The 27,668-nt window shown below is 45.9% G+C and overlaps 1 protein-coding gene across 1 annotated transcript; it reads left to right on the top strand.

The window, feature by feature from the left end:
- The first annotated feature begins 204 nt into the window (after positions 1 to 204).
- SCO2 (synthesis of cytochrome C oxidase 2) lies at positions 205 to 27,668 on the top strand. The gene is made up of 2 exons (XM_078677886.1): positions 205 to 311; positions 26,591 to 27,668. Coding segments are annotated over exons 1-2 (975 nt in total). The 5' UTR covers positions 205 to 309; the 3' UTR covers positions 27,564 to 27,668.

Below are 27,668 nucleotides of genomic sequence, written 5' to 3'. Positions count from 1 at the left end.
TAAATTCTAGCCTTCTGTTAAGGTGCACCTTTTTTCTTCCATGGACGTATTTTGAGAAGAAGATATGTATTCCTCAGTTTCTAAATCGTCACTTTTTTCCCCAAGGCTGTTGCGGTAATAATTGTCCGCAAAAAAGGGACGCGGGACTCAATAGCCTACCTCCTACTATGGCCGACTTTGCGTTCCGGTCTTTTCCGATGCGTGAGGGTTAGACCTGCGCTTAGAATCTGTTGATGTCAATCACAGATTGTGCTCGTTTGATGCTGAGCTAGAGAAGTTGTCAGTGACCTATGCTCGCTGTCTACTACAATGTGAGTGAAGAAGACGTGGTAACTACTAGAACTTGCGTTGGAAGAGCAGTGTGCAATGTGTGGGATTTTAGCAGGGGGTCGGCGAGCAGCCCAGGACTTAGTGCATTTGTCGCGGTTGTGCGGTCGCTGGGCTGCTGGAAGGAAATATTAATTGTAGTTTGAGAACTGTGTGTGGGTTCCGTTATTGAACAAGCAGAGGAGTTCTGTACTTGCGGGTTAACGTGCATTGTTAGAATTGGGTGAGGATAACCCTAGTTACAGCATTCGAATACAAGAGCGTGGTGTATATTGGGGCTGAGCCTGAGGCACTGCATGTGTTGATTCCTATACTTAAAAGCCAGAGATTTCTACATCTAGTGCCTGAGGTGTGCTGGCAGTAGTCCAGTTCGCCAATGACGCGATGCTGCAACTTTTATGTCATCATCAGGCAATTGCAACTTATGCAAGCCACTTTTATCAATGCTTTACATTATCATAACTACGTTCTTTATAAATGAAAACATTGAATTCTGGGTTAATCAAAATTAAATGTGGCTAGCAGCCAACGAAAATTGAAAAAAATAGGAGAATGGAGAATGAATCAGTCACTGTAAAAACGTAAGTGTGTGTATATATTCGCACAGCCACTGCTTAAGAAACCAGCTCTGGACATTTATTTTTAAAAATTATTGTTGTCATGTGTGTTGCTTTCATTCAAGTGAACGAGAACTAGTACTCTCCGAATACATTATATTGTTAAATTAAAAATAGAAGACTGCAGCTGTGCGTTTTTGGAGACATGGAGGGGCAGATTTATGATAACTGGCGCATCCCCAGGGATGCGCCAGTTATTTTGCGCCGCTGCTCCGCCACCCATGGTGCGCCGCATTTACAACGCGGCGCACCATGGGGCAAAAACGGCACAGATGCGTGACGCATCTGTGCCGTAAAGGTGGCGCATTGCTGGAGTTGCATCGCAAGCGCGACGCAGCTCCAGCAAGGCTCGGGGGTGCCCCATCTATACAATGCTGCGTCAAGACCTACGCCTGCTTCAAGCAGGCGCAGGGTTTTGACGCAGCATTGGCCTGAAAGTGACTGAGTGAAATCTTATAGATTTCACTCAGCCACTTTTGCGAGGCGCACCTGCCCCGGAACGCCCACCCTGCGCCGGAACGCCCACAAGTGGCGCAGGGCTTTACAACGTGACGCATCTGCCTAGATGCGTCACGTTGTAAATGGGTCGTAGAGATGCGCCACGTTTACACCACAGTTGCGTGACGCAAACGTGGCGCATTCCCATCATAAATCTGCCCCGGAGTCTTTAAGCGATCTTTACATTGCTGTAAATCTAACACATCAATTGATAACCTGAACTAGCAGATACGTGTGTGCCCCTCAATACCAGGTAGGTGGTGGGTGTGTAGCAAAGCAGTCGGATGTATCGGCAGGGCTTATGTAGCTCCCAGTACAGCAGTAGAATGGGTTCTGTGGGCCAGAGTGATAGAAGCGGTTTGTGCATCTCAGAGAAATAACACAACTCCCAATATCTGGGTGAAAAGATTTTGACATTGAAGATTAACATTACATTTGATGATTCTCGGGTTTAAGACTCGGTGACAATGAAAGCAGCCATTGAAATCGATTATTGTGCTTGGAGGTAGGAGACTCGCTGTCATTGAGTAAGATACAGTATCCGGTCCTAAACAGGGAAACACAGAGCCTGCTGTACGTCACGATTTGGTGCATCTGGAGAGTTGTTGTACCAATCCCGTTTCAAAATGGGTGTTTCGATTATTTTGCATCTTCTTTACTGTAAATATCTCGCTGCAAAGTTAACAATACAAATTCCATGCCCTTTGTAACATATTATTATTTATATCGTAATGGTCCAGATGACCTCTCAGTCCTCAGCATAAAACCTTGACTGAGAGAGCACTTTCTCTCCTTTTGCTGTTCTGGGAAAAGATAAGTGCCTCTAAGTTTTTCTAATTTGTTTTAAGTTCATAATTTAAATGTAATTTAGTTTTTTCAGTGAAAGCGCTTTATTTCTGGTTGCTGTGACAAATGCAATATAGCTGTTCAAATCGTTTTTTGTTTTTTTAAATTTACTATGCATTTATTCTGTTAGCCGTCAGGAGCACCTATTGACATGATGGGATTTCATTTCCTTACAGGCTCATTGGAGCATATTTGTTTACTTTTATTGTTAAGTTAGGACAGCGCTTGCACCCACTTGGCTGTGTTGCATCTTGGCCCCCGGATGCACGCACGCAGTCAGTCAGCTGTTTCTCAGCCTCTTAGGATTTTGAAATTAGACCTTTTTTTTTTTTTGCAGTGATCCATCACCGTTCCCCTATTTTTTCAATTTGCATTGACTGCTGGCCGCATTTAGTTTTCATTGTCACCTTTATTCCAGAATTCTAATCCTCCATTTATAAATAATTCAGTTAGTGCTAATGGAAAGCACTGATAAACGAAGCCTCGTAGAAGTTGTGATTTTGCCTAATGATGGAATTCAAGAGAAAGTGAAATCTGGATCTTATTGGGGGTGCCTGCTGGAAGGGAGGTTAGGGATTCTAATTAGGAGTCCGCTAAAGAGGACACCCATGTATGTGTCCGTGATATTGTTCCGTCAGCAGTGGCTGCTCTGATGAAATCAGTATAGCAGGCATTTTGTTGTTCGATATCGACCTCTTTTGACTAACTTATTTCCTTTTTGCCACCGTGTCCTAGTAATAGTCAAGTTAACTTAAAGAGGACTGTGACTTCTCCCCACACTGTGGCTGGTGGAAATAAACAGTTACAAAAACATAAGTATATTTATGAGGCGTCTCAGGATTAAGGTTTACCTAGCAGAAAAGATTTGAATCTCCGGTAGCAGCCGATACCTAAGAAATGCAAACGCTCTCAGGCTAGAACCTCCTAGATTCCGAAAACAAAACACATACACACGCTCCTTCTCCGGGTCGGTGCCAAGGTTCTGGAACTCCTTACCACCCAAGGTGAGTTCAGACTCATCGACGCACTTTTTTAAAAAAAGAGGTGAAAAAGTACCTCATGAACAGATTCCTTTCATAGACTTTCAGAGAGCCCCTCCCCAGGGCGCAATGGATGGCACAATGTCAGCTATTTCTAGATTGGTCAGAAGCACTTGCTTTACAGGAGAACCCCACTAAAACATTGCTCTCCTGGGTACCTGGATCTGAATAGATTCAGAGCAGCAGCAAAATACCCACCATGAAGAAGCTAGATTGGTGTCTATTAACGTAATATTAATGGAATAACGGATGTTTATTGTGATAACTGTTGCAACAGCCTATTGTGTCTTTTTACTTTAAATGTACTCACCTATGTCTATCTTTTTGTTCAATCAACCTTCTGTATAGCGCACTGATGCCCTTGGGTCATATTAGCGCTTTATAAAGCACTTTACATAAATAAGGTTTACTGCCTTTGGAGGCAGCATTAACTTCCTTCTACGCGATATTCTCCTACTGAAGGCAATATCAGTGTGCTTTCTTGAGGATACTTTTACGTGCAGAGTGTTGGACCTGGGGTTACCAGTCCACCTAGGGTAGCCTGGCTCAAGGTGTAAGGCTTCACTCTGGCGAATTGTTAAGCTTGCATCACACTTAATCCAGTAACCCAGTATACTTCCACTCAAAAATGACACTACACCTTGTTAGAAAAATAGGAATGCTTTATAGAAATCTTTTGATTGATTTACTCTTTTAGTAGTGTAGAATTTTAACACATTAAGCACTTTCACATTTAATTATTTGCATAAATAGAACTCCACATTGTATTGTCTTAGATGATACACTTATTCTCTAAATAAATAAGAGCTCAGCAAAAACCCTGGCGCTTCAATCTTCCAGCAGCTATTTCACATTAACATCTCACCATTTTACTCATAGCATACTTGACTCTGGGTTTATACAACCTGTCCCAACTCACGTATTACTAAGAACCTCCCTAAGTCTTTGTTTTAATTCAGGACAGTAGTTTCAAACAATATCCCATTCAAATATTGGCCTATTCAGATTTGATTCTGGCTAGTGGGAGTAATCATTACAGTCCATTAATAAATCACCATAGTTGAAGACAGTAAATATTAGCCGCTGGCAAACACCAAGGAAAAGTCCCCAATGACATCAGTTGATTATAGCAACATTGCTCCTAAAATGCAGTTTTCACTTCAAGTTCACCTTCTTCTCACTTTCACATTAGTGTAAGGAAAGAGTTGCCAAATTTAGCATTCATCCAAAGGTGTTACCCTTCCTTTCTTGTAGGCATCTGCACATTCAGTGGGTCCTTTTTCTCTAACTAGCACAGTGTATGGCGATTTCACAGTACTCCCTCAATTCACCGGCCCGCTATGCGTGAAGGGAGAGTTCTCAGAGAGGCTTCAGTACCCACTGTCTCCCAGCCCACAACCCTGCTTACTTCTTAACGGTTCAGAAAAGGGGGTGGTGATGGACAGAGCATCTGAGTTAAACAGAACACTCATACCCAGTCAAAAGATCAGGGCTTGATCCATCACCGTTTTTTAGCTCACTGCACCATCCCAGCTCAGAACCTGGCTATATGCAAATTAGTCTGACCCTGGCGCAGTGCATCATGGGAACAGGGCAGACCAAACTACCAAGTTAATTCTTTACTGGAAAGGAAACAAGCTTCCGGGGACCGGTTTCTGGCATTGCAGCCGTCTTCGGCCCGGCTTGCTTGAATCCTGATGGTGCAGTGAGCAAGGGACTCATGTCTGAGCATACCCTGCCACTGCTATAGTGGCCAAAACGATTCAGAAAAGGGGGTGGTGATGGACAGAGCATCTGAGTTAAACAGAACACTCATACCCAGTCAAAAGATCAGGGCTTGATCCATCACCGTTTTTTAGCTCACTGCACCATCCCAGCTCAGAACCTGGCTATATGCAAGTTAGTCTGACCCTGGCCCAGTGCATCATGGGAACAGGGCAGACCAAACTACCAAGCCAATTCTTTACTGGAAAGGAAACAAGCTGTCCATCACCACCCCCTTTCTGAATCGTTTTGGCCACTATAGGAGTGCAGGGTATGCTCAGATGTGAGTCCCTTGCTCACTGCACCATCAGGATTCAAGCAAGCCGGGCCGAAGACGGCTGTAATGCCAGAAACCGGTCCCCGGAAGCTTGTTTCCTTTCCAGTAAAGAATTGGCTTGGTAGTTTGGTCTGCCCTGTTCCCATGATGCACTGGGCCAGGGTCAGAATAATTTGCATATAGCCAGGTTCTGAACTGGGATGGTGCAGTGAGCTAAAAAACGGTGATGGATCAAGCCCTGATCTTTTGACTGGGTATGAGTGTTCTGTTTAACTCAGATGCTCTGTCCATCACCACCCCCTTTCTGAATCGTTTTGGCCACTATAGGAGTGGCAGGGTATGCTCAGATGTGAGTCCCTTGCTCACTGCACCATCAGGATTCAAGCAAGCCGGGCCGAAGACGGCTGTAATGCCAGAAACCGGTCCCCGGAAGCTTGTTTCCTATCCAGTAAAGAATTGGCTTGATAGTTTGGTCTGCCCTGTTCCCATGATGCACTGGGCCAGGGTCAGACTAGTTTGCATATAGCCAGGTTCTGAACTGGGATGGTGCAGTGAGCTAAAAAACGGTGATGGATCAAGCCCTGATCTTTTGACTGGGTATTAGTGTTCTGTTTAACTCAGATGCTCTGTCCATCACCACCCCCTTTCTGAATAATTACTTCTTAACGGGGCAATCCGGCCGATGCCAGCAGACTGAGGGATCACGGTGTTCAACCGGACAGTTTAGGGTTTAATTCTGGCCCGGTATGGTAAAGGCGGGCACAACCACACAGGAGGTTTCCTTTGTAACTCGAGCGCTTCAGTTCTTGCGCGTCAATTCCTCCCCACACCCTTCGAAGGGTCGAGCTCCTCCCTTCCCGGCCTCTCCTGTTCTTGCCCTTCCTCTTCCGGGGCTCAATTCTTCGGCTCCGGGTCAGCTCCGATGACACTCCATCCGACTGTCTCAAAGGTTTCTCCTAGTTGGAAACCAAATCTCGTATGGGCCCATCCCTCACCTCCGGCTCTCAACGGGAGGCGCTGCCGTCACCAACACCTCAGCGCAGCGCCTCCTCACCACACGAGCCCCCGCAGACCTGCCGCTCCGATCCACACAGGCGTGGGGAAGCGGTTATTACCGGGAATCCAGACAAGCCTCAGTAAGTTTACGGCCACAGGAGGGGGGGGGGGGGGCAGATTCAGACAAGTCTCACAGTCACTGGGGGGGGGGGGGTATTTCTTCGCGCCAGCCACCAAGATCCACATGGCAGGAAACTGGCTTCACAAGAGTTCTTTTGTTTTTATCCCCAATAGGAGGCAGTCCTAGCCACGCTCACTTGACAGATCTACTTAGTCCTTAACTAGCGATCCCTACTGGGGGTAAGGCACTCTCATCTGGTACCTCAAAAATGTTGGGAGTAGTTGGTTCCGCCGGGTCAGATCCACGGTTGAGGGAGGGTATCGGACAGTAAAGAGGAAGCAGCCCCGAGAGGCTGTCAGTCCTTTCACAGCGCGCCCACCTCCTCACTCCACAGCCTGGACTCCAGCTCCCTCTTGACCTGAAGACCACCTCTCCTCAGCTCTTTTCTCTCCCAAAATGTCCGCAAAACATTCCGTCTTATATAGCCTGGGCCTAGAGTGTCTAGAGTGGACCAGAAGGTTCTGGAACTCCTCATAACAACCCTATGGCCTTAGGCTGTGAAGTAATCTGGGCAGTTGGCAGGCCACCATTTTGTGGGAGAGAACTTCCCTCCATTTTAAAGGAGCACCTGCGCCTCATTATTAGGAGGTGAAAATGAGGCGCTCAGAGACCTAGGGTCATCACCAAAGAAAAGAATTGTAGTGGACTCATAATAAAATTCCTGAAGGCAAAAATGGGATAAAATAAATAAATAGGAGGGACCAACCAAAGGACTGACAGGTCTAACACGCGTCCCCCCCCCCCCTAGCTGAAAGTGGGGAGAGCTACCCAAACCTCTGGAAGTTCTCATCGCTAAGGCGGAAGTACCTTGAGAGACCGTCTGCATTGGCGTGGTCCACTCTAGGCCGATGTTCCACCCTGAAGTCCATTTCCTTTAGAGAGATGGACCACCTCAACAACTTGGGATTCACGCCCTTCATTTGCATCAGCCAACAAAGGGGTCGGTGGTCAGTCTGTACAAGGAAGTGCGAGCCAAACAGGTATGACCGCAGCTTCTTCAGAGCCCATACCACCGCAAAGGCTTCCCGCTCAATCGCACTCCACTTCTGTTCCCGGGGAAGCAGTCTCCTTGATAGGAAGACAACAGGTTGGTCCAGGCCCTCCTCATTGAGTTGCGATAACACTGCCCCAATGCCATGCTCCGATGCATCCGTTTGGACAATAAACTCCTTGGAAAAATCAGGGGCCTTTAAAACAGGAGCTGCACACATTGCTTGTTTCAGGATGTCAAAAGCTCGCTGACACGCCTCAGTCCAGACTACCCGTCGAGGTTGTTTCTTGGATGTGAGCTCAGTTAGGGGTGCCACAATGGTGCCATACCCCTTTACAAAGCGACGGTAGTATCCTGTGAGGCCCAGAAAGGCTCGGACCTCCGTCTGAGTCTTGGGGGGGGTTCCCAGGCCATGATAGTCTCGATCTTCGCCTGGAGGGGCTGCACCGTTCCCCTGCCCACCAAGTGGCCTAGGTACACTACCGACCCCTGCCCGATCTGGCATTTGCTGGCCTTGATTGTCAAGCCAACTTGTTTCAGGGCTTGGAGAACAGCCTGTAGGTGACACAAGTGGTCCTCCCAGCTGCTGCTGAAGACAGCGATGTCATCTAGATAAGCAGCAGAGAAGGCCTCCATCCCGGAGAGGACCTGGTTCCCCAGTCGCTGAAACGCGGCGGGTGCGTTCTTGAGCCCAAAGGGCATCACACAGAACTGGTAGTGGCCCTCAGGCGTGGAGAAGGCTGACCTTTCCCTTGCTCCATCCGTAAGGGAGATCTGCCAGTACCCTGATGTGAGGTCAAAAGTACTCAGATATTGGGCAGCTCCCAGCCGGTCAATGAGCTCATCCGCCCTAGGGATTGGATGAGCATCAGTCTTTGTTACTGAATTCAGTCCCCTGTAATCCACACAGAACCTGAGTTCTGGAGTGGTGCCCGGTGGGGCAGCTTTTGGTACCAGAACCACCGGACTGGACCAGGGGCTGCTTGAAGGTTCAATCACTCCCAGCTCCAGCATCTTAGTGACTTCACTGTGAATGCTGGCCTTCACCTTATCTGACAGCCGGTAGGTCTTGGACTTCTCAGGTGGGCTGTCCCCTGTGTCCACATCATGGGTACACAGGTGGGTCCTTCCCGGGATAAGGGAGAACAGCGAGGAATACTGCTCCAGGACTTGACGGCAGTCCCGCCGCTGTTCAGGAGTTAGGGATGGTGAGAGGTTCACTCCTTCCACCGACCCATCCTTTTCCTGGGACGAAAATAGATCAGGGAGAGGCTCACTTTCCTCTTCCTCTGCTCCATCAGTCACCAACATCAGGATGACCTCGGGCCTCTCATGGTGGGGTTTGAGGCGGTTGACATGGAGCACCCGTTGGGGCTGCCTGGGGGTCTTAAGGTCCACGAAGTAAGTGACCTTGCCCTTCTTCTCAACCACCTCAAAGGGGCCTGTCCAGCGATCCTGGAGGGCACTAAGCTCTCCAGGCTCCATGACCCACATTTCTGGCCAGGCTCCAACTCCACAGGGTGAGCATTGTGGTCATACCACTCTTTCATAACTGCCTAGCTGGCTTCCAGGTTGTCAGAAGCTTGCTTCCACAACTTAGCCATTTGTCTATGGAAGGCCAGCATGTAGCTCACCACATCCTGGGGAAGCTTCCTGGGAGACTTTTCCCATCCATCTTTCACCAGGCTGAGAGGTCCTCTGACAGGGTGCCCATACAGAAGTTCGAAGGGGCTGAAGCCCACTCCTTTCTGTGGCACTTCCCTGAATGAGACCAACAGACAGGGTAGGAGGACGTCCCATTTCCTCCGCAGGCTCTCAGGCAGACATCTGATTATGCCATTCAAGGTTTTATTGAACCTTTCCACCAGTCCATTGGTCTGGGGGTGGTAAGGGGTGGAGAACCGGTAAGTAACTCCACATTCCTTCCACATAGCCCGCATGTAGGCTGACATAAAGTTGGACCCCCTGTCGGACACAACTTCCTTGGGGAATCCCACTCGGGTAAAAATCCCCATCAGGGCCCGAGCCACCGCAGGTGCAGTGATGGTCCTCAAAGGAATTGCCTCTGGATACCGGGTGGCGTGATCCACCAGAACCAGGATAAACCTGTGACCGGCTGAAGTGGGTGGATCCAATGGCCCCACAATGTCGATGCCCACCCTTTCAAAGGGGGTGCTAATGACAGGTAGTGGTTCCAAGGGAGCTTTCAGCTTAACCCCTGTTTTCCCACTAGCTTGACAAGACACACATGTCCTACAGAAAGTGTCAGACGCAATCCTCCTCTGAGGCCAATAGAAATGGGGGACAAGCCGGGCAAAGGTCTTGTCCTGACCCAAGTGTCCTGCCAAGGGAATCTCATGAGCCAAATCTAAGAGAAAGGCTCGGTAACGTTGGGGTACTACCAAGGCCCGTGACAAACCAGGCACCGGAGACTTGGGTTCACTGTAGAGAAGACCATCCTCCCAGTAAATTTGGAAGTTCCCTGCAATGTTACCTGCTGCCTGGGCTTCGGCCTGTCTCCTCAGACCCTCAAGGGTAGGGCACTCCTTCTGCCCCTGACAAAACTCCTCTCTGGTAGGTCCTCCCTCCACATGCCATTCTGCAGGGATAGGTAGGTCCTCCAGGGAGTCAGCATCCCCCTCCGTGGACTCCGGGCTCACCACCTCAGGTGTCCCATCCATCTCACGGGGTGTGGATGTCGAGGCAGGTTTCTCCTGTTCCCGGATTTTCCCCTTTATGGCAGTCGGTTGTGCCTTTGTTCCAGGCTCCAGCCCTTGCGAACTCCCCCTCCGGGTAGTCGCGGACCGTGTGCTTGCACAGGTCCAATCAGGTGTACCCAGCATCTCCGAATGAGTCCGGAATTCCACCTCCCTCCAAGCATTGTGCTCCAAGTCATTCCCCAACAGACAATCGACTGGCACGGCAGGGCTCACCGCAACTCGAAGGAGACCTGCGATCCCTCCCCACTCAAAGGGAACTTCAGCCACAGGGTAGTGACCTAGTCTGCCGTCAGCCATCGCGGCGGGGTGAAGTACGTTTGGGACACCAGCTGACTCCTTACCATAGTCATACTGGCACCTGTGTCCCTCAGAGCCTCCCCTCTCTGGCCATTGATGGTGACCCACTGCCCATACTTGGCGGTATTTGGGGGCACCTGGATCTTAGGAACCATCTCACTATCTCCCAGGGACACTAAGATTATTCCCGCCCACTCCCCTCCCTTATCTAAGGGCAATTCCTCCCCGAGCACTACACTAGCCACTCCCGGTGTTTTTCCTCCAGTGGGAGGGGGTGGTCTCTTTGGGCACTTGGGATCACCTTTATAGTGCCCAACCCCACCACACACATCACAGCGGACAACCCTTGGCTGCTGACTATGGTCAGGATGGGGGGTCTTTTGTGGGTTAACCCTAGGAGTGAAACCTGATCCCTTTCCTTGGAAACTGTTTTGGGGGCCTTTGGAGAACTCCCTCTTCTTGTCTCCCTCCTCTTTCTTCTGGGGAGCGCCCTGACCAGTCCTTTGGCAATCCCCTCCAGCCCCTTTTGAGGACACCCGGGTACTGGCCCAGATGTTGCCTCCTCTGCAAGTTTTCTAGGGCTAGTCAGCTTGCTGTCCACCAGGTGTTGATGCAGCTCCGGAAAACATTTCTCGAGGAGGTGCTCCTTTAAGAACAACTCGTACAACCCCTCGTAGTCAGTCACCTCACTGCCTTGCACCCAACCCTCTAGGGCCTTCCTGGCGTAGTCCAAAAAATCCACCCAGTTTTGTGTAGTCAGTTTGTGGCTGTTCCGGAATTTCTGCCTGTATTTCTCAGGGGTCAGCCCAAACTTCCTGATCAATGCCACTTTCATGGTGGGGTAATTGGTCTGTTCCTCCTGCTCTAAGGCTAGAAGCGCATCCCTCCCTCCCGGAGGCATATACCGGTACAGACCACCCCCCCAATGACTCTCTGAGATCCCATGGGCTCTTAAGGAGACCTCATAGGCAGCCAGCCATTTGGCAATGTCGTCTCCCACACTAAAACTGGCGACTACGTCTTTGGGCAAATAGGGTCTGGGTTCCCTGGTTGTTTCTTTAGGTACGCTGCCACCAATAGGAGTACTGGAGGCCCCTACTTGTAGGGCTTTGAGGTCTAACTCCTTCAAGCTAAGCTCATGAGCGAGCCTCGTCTCCTCCCTCTCCTTTTCTAACCTAGCTAATTCCCATTTTAATTGTCTTTCCTCCCTTCTGTCAGCTAACTCCGCTGCAGTCAGGCTCCTTCCAGATACACTACTGCCCGCCCTCGAAGGTGTCCTAGGACCGGGTAACAGATTCCCCCCTTTGGTTTGGTATAGCATCTCTGCTTCAATGACAGTGTCATGATCCTCCTCTTCCTCCTCCTTTTTCCCATCTGGGTGAGCTGCCACCCATGCTCTCAAGCTGGTTTGGAGTTCCACCTTCTTCGCACCACCCTTGAAGAACACCCCCTTTTCCTGTCAAAATTCCCTAAGTTGGGCCACTGTGTAGGTCTCCAACTCATCCAACTCAAACTCCATTTTACCAAGCGGGCCCCAGACAGTTACTTTGGAGAATTTCAAGGAAGAGGCGCCACGTAAGGCTACTTTAACCCACCACCAGAAAGGAATTTGAAAAAAACAAAACGTCCAATTGGGGAGACCACTAGGAGAAAACTCCAGGTGTAGGGTACGTGGTGCACACTAAGCCACTGTCAAGTGGACGCAAGCACAAGCTCTATCCCACCGCTGAACACCAATATGTTGGACCTGGGGTTACCAGTCCACCTAGGGTAGCCTGCTCAAGGTGTAAGGCTTCACTCAGGCGAATTGTTAAGCTTGCATCACACTTAATCCAGTAGCCCAGTATACTTCCACTCAAAAATGACACTACACCTTGTTAGAAAAATAGGAATGCTTTATAGAAATCTTTTGATTGATTTACTCCTTTAGTAGTGTAGAATTTTAACACATTAAGCACTTTCACATTTAATTATTTGCATAAATAGAACTCCACATTGTATTTTCTTAGATGATACACTTATTCTTTAAATAAATAAGAGCTCAGCAAAAACCCTGGCGCTTCAATCTTCCAGCAGCTATTTCACATTAACATCTCACCATTTTACTCATAGCATACTTGACTCTGGGTTTATACAACCTGTCCCAACTCACGTATTACTAAGAACCTCCCTTAGTCTTTGTTTTAATTCAGGACAGTAGTTTCAAACAATATCCCATTCAAATATTGGCTTATTCAGATTTGATTCTGGCTAGTGGGAGTAATCGTTACAGTCCATTAATAAATCACCATAGTTGAAGACCGTAAATATTTGCCGCTGGCATACACCAAGGAAAAGTCCCCAATGACATCAGTTGATTATAGCAACATTGCTCCTAAAATGCCGTTTTCCCTTTAAGTTCACCTTCTTATCACTTTCACATTAGTGTAAGGAAAGAGTTGCCAAATTTAGCATTCATTTAACGGTGTTACCCTTCCTTTCTTGTAGGCATCTGCACATTCAGTGGGTCCTTTTTCTCTAACTAGCACAGTGTATGGCGATTTCACAGTACTCCCTCAATTCACCGGCCCGCTATGCGTGAAGGGAGAGTTCTCAGAGAGGCTTCAGTACCCACTGTCTCCCAGCCCACAACCCTGCTTACTTCTTAACGGGGCAATCCGGCCGATGCCAGCAGACTGAGGGATCACGGTGTTCAACCGGAGAGTTTAGGGTCTATTTCTGGCCCGGTATGCTAAAGGCAGGCACAACCACACAGGAAGTTTCCTTTGTAACTTGAGTACTTCAGTTCTTGCGTGTCAATTCCTCCCCACACCCTTCGAAGGGTCGAGCTCCTCCCTTCCCGGCCTCTCCCGTTCTTGCCCTTCCTCTTCTGTTCTTGCCCTTCCTCTTCCGGGGCTCAATTCTTCGGCGCCGGGTCAGCTCCGATGACAGGCCATCCGACGGTCTCAAAGGTTTCTCCTAGTCGGAAACCAAAGCTCGTACGGGGCCCATCCCTCACCTCCGGCTCTCACCGGGAGGCGCTGCCGTCACCAACACCTCAGCGTAGCGCCTCCTCACCACACGAACCCCCGCAGACCTGTCACTCCGATCCACACAGGCACGGGGAAGCGGTTATTACCGGGAATCCAGACAAGCCTCAGTAAGTATATGGCCACAGGAGGGGGGGGCAGATTCAGACAAGTCTCACAGTCACTGGGGGGGCAGCCACCAAGATCCACAAGGCAGGAAACTGACTTCACAAGAGTTCTTTTGTTTTTATCCCCAATAGGAGGCAGTCCTAGCCACGCTCACTTGACAGATCTACTTAGTCCTTAATTAGCGATCCCTACTGGGGGTAAGGCACTCTCATCTGGTACCTCAAAAATGTTGGGAGTAGTTGGTTCCGCCGGGTCAGATCCACGGTTGAGGGAGGGTATCAGACAGTAAAGAGGAAGCAGCCCCGGGAGGCTGTCAGTCCTTTCACAGCGCGCCCTCCTCCTCACTCCACAGCCTGGACTCCAGCTCCCTCTTGACCTGAAGACCACCTCTCCTCAGCTCTTTTCTCCCCCAAAATGGCCGCACAACATTCCATCTTATATAGCCTGGGCCTAGAGTGGACTAGAGTGGACTAGAAGGTTCTGGAACTCCTCATAACAACCCTATGGCCTTAGGCTGTGAAGTAATCTGGGCAGTTGGCAGGCCACCATTTTGTGGGAGAGAACTTCCCTCCATTTTAAAGGAGCACCTGCGCCTCATTAGGCGCCTTGATGCCTTCGGGTTTTAGTTGCGCGTTATACATTTTATTTCATTCATTCATTATTAGGAGGTGAACATGAGGCGCCCAGAGACCTAGGGTCATCACCAAAAAAAAAAAATTGTAGTGGACACACAATAAAATTCCTGAAGGCAAAAAGGGGATAAAATAAATAAATAGGAGGGACCACCCAAAGGGCTGACAGGTCTAACACAGAGAATCTGCGAGTGCAACTCAAGTGGACCCTAAAGAGGATGGCATTTTGGTTCTCTTTGATCACGGAGATTCCTTGAAAGCTGATTCAGTTGGGGGTGCCCCTAGTATTGGAAAATACAGCCACAGTAAGTGGAGGGGAATGGTAAATGCCATAGCCCAGCCATTTTTTGATCCCAGTGTGATGGTGCATTCTAGATGGAAGAGGGGATCCATTCACCACATATTTGTTTTTGTAGCTAGATAGAGAAGACAAAGTAAGCTTAGGTCGGAATGCCATAAGCCTGTTCTTCCTAAAGCGTTGTCCTCTACTCCATTGATCCTACAATGGTGCCATATTTGTCCAGCCCCCAAAAAGGACTCTAAAACGGAAATTGATAAGAACTTTAAAATCTGCCAGACAGAACTTTAGAATCTGCCAGACAAACTGCTGGATTTGTTGGGTTCCTTGAACCAGATCATGAAATGGCTGAGGGGGCTGCAGCAGGCAGCCAGTGAACAACTAGATATTAGTTCAATTCTTTCCCATTTGGTCTGTCATCTGCTGCTTGGTGCTTTACAAACCCTGAAGCTGATAATAACACTGCTCACATCTCGGGGAATTTGAATTCTAGTATATCTAGACAAAATGTTGATTAAGTCTGAGAGCAGGACTCAATGGCAAGTTAAGGTAGTTTGCATAGTGTCCCTTTTGCTGATGTGAGCGTCTTACCTTGGAATGTTAGGCCCAGAAAGTGAGAGATCTGGAATGTGGGTTCAATGTGTAGATGGTTGGGGAGCTGCAGGTTTGCTGAGGCATTTCTCCTAATGTTACTGCAATAATCATCATTAACCATGTTGATGGATATTCCTACTATTATTGCACATTGGTTGACGACCTTTGAACCCAGAGGACACCGACACCTCAGCATCACGTTCAGGCACATATTGCGCCCTTACGGTGAGACATTACTCTTTATCGGCGAGCTCTTGATTTTTATATTTGTATTCTCAGTGGAGACTTGGATGGTATATTTAAAAAATATTACTTTTTAAGTTTCACCGTCTGTTGGATCCTCTTACGGTGCAAGTTTTTTGCTGACGATTTATCAGCTGCTGTACACGAGTGTGCCACAAGATATCCTTCAAGCACTGATGTCGAATAGGCTGGTGTATTCCTGAATGTCTGCTCTGTGACGTGAAACCTATTTATGGGAGGGAGTGCTGTGTGCAGCATTACCTCACCACGTTGGACGTCATGTTATTCAGATCGGCTCTTGGTCGTAAGGAGGCAGTTCTGCTCCTCGTTTATCTGCATTTGATGGCTTGGCCGATTAGACCCAGCTTCTTCTGGGGAAAGGTTGTTTATCTTTGGGGGTTCGGGCTGAGTGAAAACCCCTCAAGTTCCTGCAGTGTTGCTCTTCGGAATTAAAGAAAGTTAACGGTGTAATCTTAATAGTCCACTCTGGTCACTGCTTGGTGTAATTTCAACCTGGGTCATCTGCGTCTTTCAGGTCTATGGTCTAAATATTTTTGTTGACAAGGAAATTGTATTCTGTTTCAAGTGGATCCATTTCTCTCTGGGGTTGCTACTTAGCAGGATATCCCTAACGTGGGACATATTGACTTCTTCAAAGATGTTGTGAACTGCATTGATTTTTCTTTTCAGGTAATACTTTGGTGACATGTCAAGTACCAGTGAGGGTGTATGTTCATGGTGGACTCTGATACCAGTGGTGTTTGGAGTGTTTTGTCATTTACTGTTCTGGATGGTTGATATTTCTTTAGTTAACCAGCTAGGTAGGAGGCGTGTTTTCTGATTGATTGACAATACAGAACATTGCACTACCACAATTTTTTTTAACTTCAACTGGACAACCTGTATTGAAATGGGCAAATGGAAGAAAGTTTTGGCCTATTAAGCAAGAGTGTGTGACACATGGTGAGTGCATAAAGGGAAACCTCTTTTCTTCATTGTTTAGGACCTGAGGGTCACAATGTGTTTGATCATCTTCTGGATTTAGAGGATACAGCAGCTGTGGGAATTCATGAATTTGAAGTCTGTATTAGAAAGTTGGACAAACATTATTTGCCCAAAGTTAACACAATTATAGAATGGTATCATTTTGCGAAGAGAATTCAGAGACCATAAGAGAACTATGTTACTGATTTACGTAAGCTGACACCTTCATGTAAGTTTGATGGTACATTAGAAGAACATATTGGAGACCAATTTATGCTGGGCTGCAAGATAGAGAAGGTTAGGGAGGAACGTTGGCAAAAGAAAGATCCAAAATTGGATGAGGTGGTGCTTATAGCCAAGAAAATTGAACATGCTCTGGCCTGTTTTTATGTGATCAAAATAGAGAATGGGAGCCTGTCGAAGGATATGTCCATAGTGTGGTCACAAAGAAGGGTAATAACCTATAGAAGAAAAAGTTTACAGGAATATATTTTAGATGTCATATGGTTTGTCACATGGCGAATGATAACAATTGTCCAGGAAATTACCTGGATAATGGGACATTGACTCTTGCCTTCCAAGCACTGCACCGTTTACAAAGGCACATGTGTAAGGAGGGAGGTGCCCCTGAGTAGGAGTGGTTCTCGAATTGGTTCTCCTGGCTCCTGCGGTGGCTTTCCGGTCTGTGCTCATTGATGCTGCCAGTTATCTCTGTTCTTGTTTTTGTGTTGCTCCATGCAATTGGGGATTTCCTGCTGTAAAAACGCATCCCTCAAATTGGGTAGAATACAAGTATCTTGGAAAAATGGTAATTATCAAAACCAAAGAAGAGGTCATGTAGTATGGGTTGGATAGTGTAGTTGAAAGTTCAACTAGAGCGAGGAATGTTAACATTGAGAAAGTCAATGTCAGTATGAATAACGATACATTCATGTATAAAAACGAAATTGCAGCTATATTGACAAATTCGCCCGTTGTGAACTCCACATCAGCCCGACTCAAAAATACGAAGTGAGGAAAAATGTCACTTATACAAAGAGTGTTTTATGAACAACATCTTGTTAACACAGTGAAGTTATATAAGCCAGACATCAAACCAGTAGTGTATGGTGATGATTTATTTCTCTTGTAAGTGCGATACTCTAGTCAGGTGGTTTCACCGGGCAGATTTGAAATTGATGTTGGATCTGAATAGTTTTACTTCAATTGTTTCGAAGAGCAAGGGCTCTAGTGATCCTAATAGTTCTCCAATTGTTGGGAAGAACGAGGTTGGTGTAGTCCAGATAAAGGAACTGACTGAGCATGTGGATGTTTGGCATCCGAATGTGCAAGATGTTTTTAGTGACAAGTTGGGGTGCATGACTAACTATGCACATAAGATAGTTGTTAGAAATGGGGCTCTAGTTGGCAGTGGTTTGCACCCTGTCTAAGTTGGGATCCTCACTCTAGTCAGGGTAAGCCAAAAATCCAACATACATAAGTCAAGCTATGAATTTTCAAAGATTAGATCACGTTCTTAAAAATCAATGGTTGCGCTTGATCAGGACAAAGTACCTCAGATGCTTCAAAAATTAAAGACCATGCGAGGCACAGGGGAAGTGAGGTGTTGAAAAAAGCATGTGATGTGTTGGTTCCTCACTGCTAGGCTGGGGAGGTAATGCATCATTTGAGGGCACAATACCTTACTGCGAAGCGGTGTAAGTGAAGTAATTGGTGCCCAGGTGTTTTGAATGTGGCTTCTCACCAATCTCACCAATAAGCTAGCCACACTCAATCACTGCACTCCCACCTGGGAGGCAAATATCCCACTGCACCTTTGAATAATATACACATTTGATCATGTCTTGCCACCCCTGGCACAGCAAGACTTCAACACAAAACAAACAGCACCTTTTGAAAAGGGGTTTTATTTAACAAAATGCAAAGACTATCACTTTTAGAATAAGGCTTGGGGTTTATTACATAATACTCTCTAAACAAAGGCTATCTCAGATACCAAATGCTTACGATATAAAATAATAAAATATACTCTAAAGGCATGAATCCATAATTATACTGATTAATAAACAAGCCATATCTGATATAAGATAAGATACACTGGAAGTCCTGCAAGATCAGACCTATATATATATATATACACATATATACACATACACATATATACACAGTAGAGGATCACTCTGAATGTGCACCTCCAACACCACAAAGAAAAAACCTCACATGATCACAGCCACTGGCTCACATTACAATGGCAATAACCACAAAACTCAATACATCACCTGATGTATACACTGCCCACTTCTGGTCGGGGGAAGTGTTCACACAGCCGGGGATCAGAGCTCAGCAATCAGGGTTCAATCCGAGATAGACACGTCTGCCCTCGCTCGGAATCCAAACTAATAAACTTCCACCAGACCAGTGGAGGCTCCCTCTTCTAATACAAATCCAAACATAATTAAGCTTCTAGCAAGCCTCGCCCCCTTGTTCTCATGAGAGCCCGTACCAGTCTGCTCCAAGGCCACGGCATCGGTTGATCAGGCCTTTGCTATGGCTTTGAGACAAACCATGTACATTCCTCTGATAAGAACCGGTTTTCTCTAGTCTGCAAAGTGTGAAAAACAGAAGGATGAGCAGGAGATGCCCTCCCCACTTTGCAGCTACGTGCAGGCACAGAAAATAGCTTCAGTCATGAAAATGGAGTTAGTTAGGCCATGCACACAGAAAGGCCCAAAGCAAGATGGAATTGAAAAGCAAGATGACATGAAAGCATGTCAAAGCTAAGCACTGCCATAAAGCAAGGCAAAGTCATACATTAAACCATTTCAAAGCCAGTAGTAAGAACTCCTAATTCTCACCAATGCACAATACAATACACATTCCGGCACAACCTCACACCTTCAAATGCACATCCCACGCGCTCTGCTCTTGGCAAGACTGTTCCACTCCGTAACAGCTCCCACTGAAATACAGCCAGATTACAGGACAGAAGAGAAGCAGGTACATGCAGGACCATCCTACATTAAGGAACACACTAAAGTCAATTAAAATGGTGGTGGTTGCGGGTCATCATAGGGTGCCAAAATCACAAGAGTGGCTCTTTTATTACACCAGGGAGAATGCGTAGAAAGTCAAGTCTCGCTGAGTCACTTCCACAGTGTTGAAGTAGACGCTGCGTCGGAGTTGGGGCGTTGTGTCACAGAATTTGGTGATGCTATGCTCGAGACTCGTGCAGTAGCAGTTCTTCGGATGCGCTGCGACCAAAAGCTGGGACTTGCATTGTAAGCCCCAGAGGTTGCGTCGAGCGGGTACCACAGTGCAGGCAGCAGTGATGCATCGAGGTTTGGCGGTGCTGCGCGATTCTGAATGGCGCTTGGCGTCGTTGCGTGGATTTTATTCTTTGTATCACCAGAACTTCTTTCCTAGGGTGCAAGAACTGGATTTGGCACAGTAGGATTCACAGCAGCAGAATCCAGGTGATTGCAGGTAAAGTCTTTGATGGCCCTGAGACTTCTTAACAGGAGGCAAGCTCAACTGAAGCCTTTGGAGAACCGTGGAACCAGGATGTAGAAAACAAAGTCCAGTCCTTTCACTCCATGGACAACAGCAGCAAGCAGCAGGCCAAAACAACAAAGTGGCAGTCCCTCCCGACAGCAATCCAGCTCTTCTTCCTGGCAAAATGCCCTCAACCCAGAAGTGTTCTGAGTATATGGTGTTAGTACTTATACCCATTTCAGCTTCTGAAGTAGGCAAAAAAATGTGGCATTTTTAGACCTGCAATTAAAAAAACAGGTTCTCCCAGTTGGCGGCAGTAAATCACGTTATATACGGGGCCCCAGTAGACGATGGCTATGCAATGGACTTTTAGCAAGCGCCAGGGGGCGACTTTACCAGGGCACTGTATGCTAGATTGGGACGGTTTCCCCTTGCGAGTCCTAAGGCACACGTTGTGCGTGTGTGGCATGCGGCCAATAAACACCTTAAGTGGAAGGGGAGATTAACACTCTCCACCCCACTATTGAGTTCGGAGAGATTAGGAAGCCGTTGGAAATCTAAGGGGTTCGACAAGTGGGAAATTATCGGGATTACACAGATTAAAAACGTCTGGGGGAAAGATACAATTCATACGTTTGATTCACTTAAGCAGCAATATCACCTTCATGATAGGGAATACTTCCGCTATCTCCAGGTCAGACACTCATTACTCACACATATCCCCATTGGCACGCTACTCCCGGATGCTTCTCCCCTTGAAGATCGTGTGTTGGATGGTCTTCTCCTTGAGAAGACCATCTCCCTAATATACAAAAAACTCATTAATCAACGGAAGACCCGCTGATACTACTTAGGACTCAATGGAGCGCAGATGGAATTGAGTTGGATGACCAGGATTGGCGGGAGGCGGTCTCCTCTCCACGAGTAGTGGCAATACAGATGAGGCTCAGATTAGTGCAGCTAAAGATTCTTCACAGATCATATGTCACGGGGCCCCGTCTGGTCTTAATGGGTAGGTCAGATAGTGAGGAGTGTCGCAGGGGATGTGGAGAAACTGGCACATATATGCATATTTTGTGGCACTGTAGAGAGGTACAGGTTTATTGGGTAGCGATCCATGATAAACTGCGAGAGGTCCTGGGGGTGGAGATATGTCCAGAGGCTTGTAGATGTATTTTAAATGTTTGGGAACCCACAGATTTGTGTGCGTATAGGCAGCAGTGGGTAACATTGGCATGTATGGTCGCCAAGCGCAACATTGCCCAGCTGTGGGGAGCGGGACAGCCACCCCGGGTCGGGAAATGGTCAGAAGACATGGACTGGTGAATGTTTAGGGAGAGATCGGTCTACGCCTCTAGAGGTTGTCCCCAAAAGTGGGGTAAGATTTGGGCAGACTGGAACCACCACTGCGGAGACATTTGTACACCCCCGACCAACTTGGAAGAAGAGGAGGCTCAGGAGTCCCTGTGATCCCTTGATCATCATCCTGTATGTATTGTTTGAAGTATTGGCTTATACATCTGACAACTATGTAACTGTTCACTGTCACCTGGTGTCTTTTGTTTGTTAATTGTTAATAAAAAGATTTTTTTTAAAACAGGTTCACTAAAATATGTATTTTTAAATTTTGAGTCCAGAGACACCAAACCAGGGGCGGCTCTTCATTTGGGCAGAGGAGCGTCGCTCACTGCTTTCTCGCAGCAACATTAAATGGTAGTATGTAACTTCAATAAACATCTTTAACCAGTTGCTGTATTTTCCTATTATTTCACAGTTAGGCTTTGTTATAAATCAGAAAAAGGTTTTATTGGTCTGAACTCTGGTGATTCAATTTCTGGGTTTTGTCATATGCTCTCAGAAAGTCTCTCTTTTTCTCCTGAGACAGAAAATAAAGGTCATAAAGAAGGAAACTTGTTCAGGTTTGAGGAAAGATGTGTTTTTCTTCAGAGTGTTAGCTAGAAAAGTAAGGGCCCGATTTAGATTGTGGCTGACGGGTTACTCTGTCACAACGGTGATGGATATCCCATCCGCCGAAATATACATCCCGTAGAATATTATGGGATTCATATATCAGCTATCTGTAGATGTCCCCAAACTTCTTCCGTACTTTCTGCTCATCTTCTCTGATCGCTCAGGAAGTCCACATGAGTTGGGGTTACAAGGAAATGTTCCTCTGGTGGCTTGGAAGATTTTAGAGGATCTTGGAATATCCCAGGCCTTTCAAAGGAAGCATCGTTTGTTAGCAGAGATTTCTGGGCTCTGTCCACTAGAGCAAGTTTTGAATATGTATGGCCACTGTTGGCTGGCTGGTGAATGAAACCGGTTGATCCACTTTCAGCTTCTTCAATGCAGGTGGTGAATTTTCTGTTTATCTTTTTTTAAAGGGCTAGGCTTACATAATGATTAATTCCTATTGTTCTACCATTTCAGTGGGTCATAATCTTGTTCAAGGTGTGCTGGTTGGTAAGCATTTTTTAGTTTGTAAGGTTTTGGAATCTATTCGTTTTTTAAGATTCTTCCCATTCCTAAATATTGATATTTCTCTTAAATGGACTGAGTGTTGAAACTTTTGCCGGTTCGGGCTGAACTGTTCCCATGGGGAGCAGAGTCAAGACTGATTTGCATATGGCAGATCCAAATTGGGATGACGTGGAGAGCAAAATAACAATAAATGAAACCGAGATCTGAGACATGGGGGTGAGTGTTTGAAAAGTTTCAACACTCTGTCCATTATTTTATTTTGTAATGTTGCTGTGTGCACCCAAAGTGGTTAAAGGTATGCCCAGAAATGGGTCCCTTGTTCACTGCGCCACTGGATGCAATCGAGCATGGATGATGAGGGTTGATACCCCAAAACCGGTCCTAGCATGCTTGGTTCCAGTCCAGGAAGGACTTGGCTTGACAGTTCGGGTTGGACTGTTCCGATGGGGAGCATGTTCAAGACTGATTTTCATATGGCAGGGTCAAGACTGGGGTGACATGGAGAGCAAAAAAATGATGGATTAAACCCAGATCTGTGACTGGGGGTGAGTGTTTGAAAAGTTTCAACATGCCGTCATTATTTTATTTTGTGATGTCACTTCTGTCTTTACCTTCTCTTGTGGATTCTGTAAAGTTACGAGTGGTTCAATGTTTGAAAAGTTATGGGACCCGGACTACTGCTTTCTGTTCTCCCTTAGCTTCACAGTTGTTGATTTCTTCCAATTGCCCCGGGTCGGACTGGGGCAGAAAATATGCCCTGTCACCAAAATAAAGGTGGCCCCTTTTCAGGAATTTGATGGATTAAAAAAAAGTGGTCGCATTCTGCAATTTGAAGCACTTTTGAACTTGTAAAAACATGCTATATAAGTATTTTTGGAAGGTATGGAAGACTGCATGGATTTGAGCTTGCTTCGGGCAATATTTGTTTTTGTTTTTTTTAATTGTTTAAGCAATATTTGATTTAATATTGGGGGACATCAACAGTAAAACCCGCCCAACAGACCATAAAAATAGGCCCACAAGCAGCCAAAAAAACCAGCCCACACACTGATCTATCAGACCAGCCTATCGGGCGCTGCTTAATTGCGCTACAGACTACTCCAACCCTGCTGTTACTTCATCTACTTTAGCTAGATGATTGAGATGTATGAAGGAGGAAGATACTTCTATATTTGGGGCCCAGCTCTCTTGGGGAGCTGTGGTATCTAAAGCATTTGTTCCCTCAAGACGCTTGGGACATCATGAAAGCAGCAGACTGGTTACAGGAATCGACATTTAAAATATTTTATTTCAAGCCTGTTGCTCATGTCTCCTTCAGTGTAGTGGCTAAGCTTTAATCCTTTTACTTAAGAAACAAAAGGGAGAGGAAGAAGTATAGACGCCCTCGCCTTCCCATCCATTAATTATGTTCAACAACAATAGATGTTTTTTAAAAACACCTTGTGTTTTCCAAGTCAATAACTCTTTGGATAACAGAAAAAAGTTTTTTCAAACGACATTATTGAAATAGGTAGGTGACTCGTTCTATTGTTGTTGATTATAAGCTTTAATCATGTCATAATCGAGCCTCTGGTCTCCTAATCAAATGTAAAATCTATCCTACTACTATTACAGGACTTTTAGATCCTATTAAATACACAAAAAGGAAGATTCTCCCTCCCTATTTCTCCCTTCATTTAATTGGGATGTTTTCTCTTTCATGTAGTACAATAAGGCGCTGTTGGAGTTTATTTTTAGCAAATGCTAAGATTCTGCTTGTGGGTACATTATTTTTCTTGACTTGGAAGAACTTAGTCAAGACATAGATTTCTTGATCATCTTTTGTGTTTTATTTGATCACGAGAGACTTTGGGATATTGCAGTGTGAAGTTGCAATCAAAGAAGAGAAAGTGTTTTCTCAGTCAGGGTTTTTATACTGAGTACCATCTGGACATTTATGATGGAGTCATGGGCATGGCACGCTAACCTGGTTGCTTGTTTTTGGCTTGTCAAGCCCCATTGTTTTTATCTCTTAGTTTATATGTTACTGTATTCTTAACTTAGCTGCTAGAGATTTACAGAACTAAAGGTCACAATCTTCAACACCGTGTCCTTAGTAGACTCTAAACCTCCTATTATGTTAGTAGGGAGTCTACATTATTACTTTTTTCTGTTTGGTTAGATTAGACCTCATTCACTGCTGCTGACATCCGGATAGTAGTTCTTGCCTTAAATATACCCACGACCTGTGCACTTGTTGATTTGAGTTATTTATTTCACAGCGACTGCAGAAAGTATCCAATACTACAGGATTTTAGTTATTTTACAACACAACATATTTTTCCAGCATAACTGCATCCTATTGCTCCATCGCTTATTGTGAAACTCAATTCAAAGTGTCATTGTTAATAATGCACTTTTACAAGTAGTATTATTTGTAACGAGCAAGATGACATAATGAAACAAATAAGAGTTTAATTTAAAGAGAATGGGGCAAAGGGTTCATCCAGAGTTGCTCCAGGTCTTAAATGTACTTAACTGCCCGTGGAGGTGGAAGAGAGAACTGAGAAGATAGTTTTGAAAGGTGGATAATTCACTCCCTAATGCATATCCTTGCAAGTTGTCACACTTAATTACCTCTTCCATCTGCACCAAATATACATTAGTTGTCACATTTGGTTGTGTATATTGAATTAATATCCATTCTTCTGATTTATGCATTCAACAATGTAATTTATTTCAGTTATGAAGTCAAAAACGCAATGCTGCACACCCATTACAAATAATATTGACTGCAATTGGAATTTATTGAGGTTAGGCAACAAGCTACTTCAAACCTTTCTTTTCTAGATTGAGCCCACCATACAGCCCAACCTGTCTGGTTGTAAAGACCCATTGTCAGCTTATGAAGATCTTAAAATCCGCCCAGTGCGTAGCATTGGCTGGCGTTATTGTCAGTCTCATTTGCTTGCTTCTTATTCGATCGCTTGCCTTGTTCATCTTGTGTGGTTCCCCCCTGGAGCATGTCCACTTTAATGCTCACTTTTAGGGAATTTCTGGTTTCCTTTTTTCATCAGCATGCCATGAGGGCATGTGTTTTCCAGCTCTCTCCCTTGTGTGCTTCTCCCCTCGCTCTATATTGATTTGTCATTTATCTGCTTTCCCCCAACCGTGCTGCTCCCTTGTTTCTTTTTGTTTAAGCACTCCACGTGTACATGTGGTTTCCACCTGTCTCATTTGTGTGAGTCTGCCCTCCTCCTGCTCAGTGTTGTTCTCTCACTTCTGTGTACTTCTCTCTCTCTCTCCCACCCTGTTTTGTGTGTTCTCGAGCCCTTGTGCTTCTTCCCCAACTTCTGTGTGCTGCTTTTCCTCTTCTTCCCACACTCGCTCCTCCATTACCTCCCACCCACTGTAATTCAAAAACTCAAATGGTGCGTGCATGCCTTCTGACACGTGTGTCATTGGAACTACCATGGTCCTATTTTTTTTTTTTTTTTTACAATGTTGCACAGCGTTTTGAACCTGTAGAGCACAGCCAAGCAATTGGCAAACCAGTAGGTCAGAAAGGAGAGACTGTCTGGCTTTGCCAATGCTTGTTTAGTTTTTTTTATTCTTCTTGTTTATTCTTGTGTTTTAAAAAAATATTTTTTGATGGAGATATGGACATCAAATCGCCTTCTTTTTAGTGTGGGAAATGTACATCCATCCAGCAAAATGTCATCACCTGTGAAGATATCTACTTAGAACCACAGAATCAAGTCCTGCTCTGTTTATTAGATGGGGTGAAACATTGGATTTCTGTCTGAGAGATTTAGGTTTTTATTTGCCTGCTCCCATACTATGGTAGATACGTCTGTATCTTGAAGGGAAAAAACAAGTCAATTAACCAATACAAAGAATCAAAATAAGGATTACGGTTACAGTTTCAAGCTATTTAGTAAAAAAAAAAAAAATACAAAAATTTAAGAAACCGGTACGGTTTGGGAGATGTTACCATTTCGTTTTTAACTCTTCTTTCAATTCTTTTCTTTTTTTTGTTCAACCAGTTGTTTTCGATTGGATGATTGTTTCAATGGTAATTCCATTGAAATCGGTTGCCATGTAATATTTTGTACCTGGCGAAATTTGAGTAACCGCTCATCCGATTAAATGACAGAGATCAAGCTAATTCTAAACTTATATTATGTCTCTTTCAGGCTTCCCAAGTTATTTGATGCTTTCTGGGCCTCTGGTGTGTGGAGATTGACTCCATGTGGATCTCCAACGTCCCTCCGGTGGAGGAAGCCTTTCCGCTCATGCAAGGACATGGCGCGTCATTTGTCTGATGGGTGCAGCAAGGTTTCAAAACCAGAGACATCTTTCACCACAAGAAACACAGCACACTACTTGGACATAAACATCTTAGCAAGGAGGCCGGGGGTGCAGTTTGGAGGATATGTTCAACTGGGATTGGTGAAGCGTGAGTGCAGACTTAATAGAGCGTTTTCTCAGTTGCCATCCTCAAATGGCCCGGTGAAGACAGGTGGGCATTTAAAGCTGGGTAAGCGGCTTCTGGCCACCGGAGTGCTGGGTGGGGGAGTTCTGGTATTGTGGCTTGCCTTGCGTGCAGAGAAGCAGCGAAAAAAGAAGATGGAGCGTATTGAGCATCTGAAAAAGCTATCTGTCGGACAGGGGGACTTCTCTTTGGTGGACCACACAGGACAGCCCAGGACTAAGAAGGACTTCTTGGGGCAGTGGGTACTGCTCTATTTTGGATTCACTCATTGTCCAGATATTTGTCCAGATGAACTGGAAAAATTGGCCTCTGTCGTCAATCTTTTGGATCAGGACAGTACACTTCCTCAGGTTCTGCCAGTCTTTGTGACTGTTGATCCCGAGAGGGACAATGTTGATGCAATGGCCAAGTATGTGAAGGAATTTCACCCACGTCTCATAGGGCTAACTGGCACCAGCGAGAAAGTGAAGGAGGCTGGGAAGGCCTATAGAGTATATTACAGTCCGGGCCCCAAGGATGAGGACAACGACTACATAGTGGACCACACTGTCATTATTTACTTGCTGAATCCAGATGGGCTTTTCACAGATTACTACAACCGCAGCAAGAAAGATGTTGATATGGTCAAGGGCATCAAAAAACACATGCAAACCTACACCTCTCTCTTTAGCTAGTAGGTGTGCACTCAGGATTACAGACTGTTGCACAGCCTTGTGATATTTTAGCACCAATTACCTTGGGCTCTGACACTTAATTAAAATATGTATATTTTGGGTAAA

Source organism: Lissotriton helveticus, chromosome 1_1 (genome assembly GCF_964261635.1).
Source record: "Lissotriton helveticus chromosome 1_1, aLisHel1.1, whole genome shotgun sequence".
Classification (NCBI taxonomy): Eukaryota; Metazoa; Chordata; class Amphibia; order Caudata; family Salamandridae; genus Lissotriton; species Lissotriton helveticus.
Note: the sequence above shows the minus strand (reverse complement) of the source record. Positions and strands in the feature narration are given on the sequence as shown.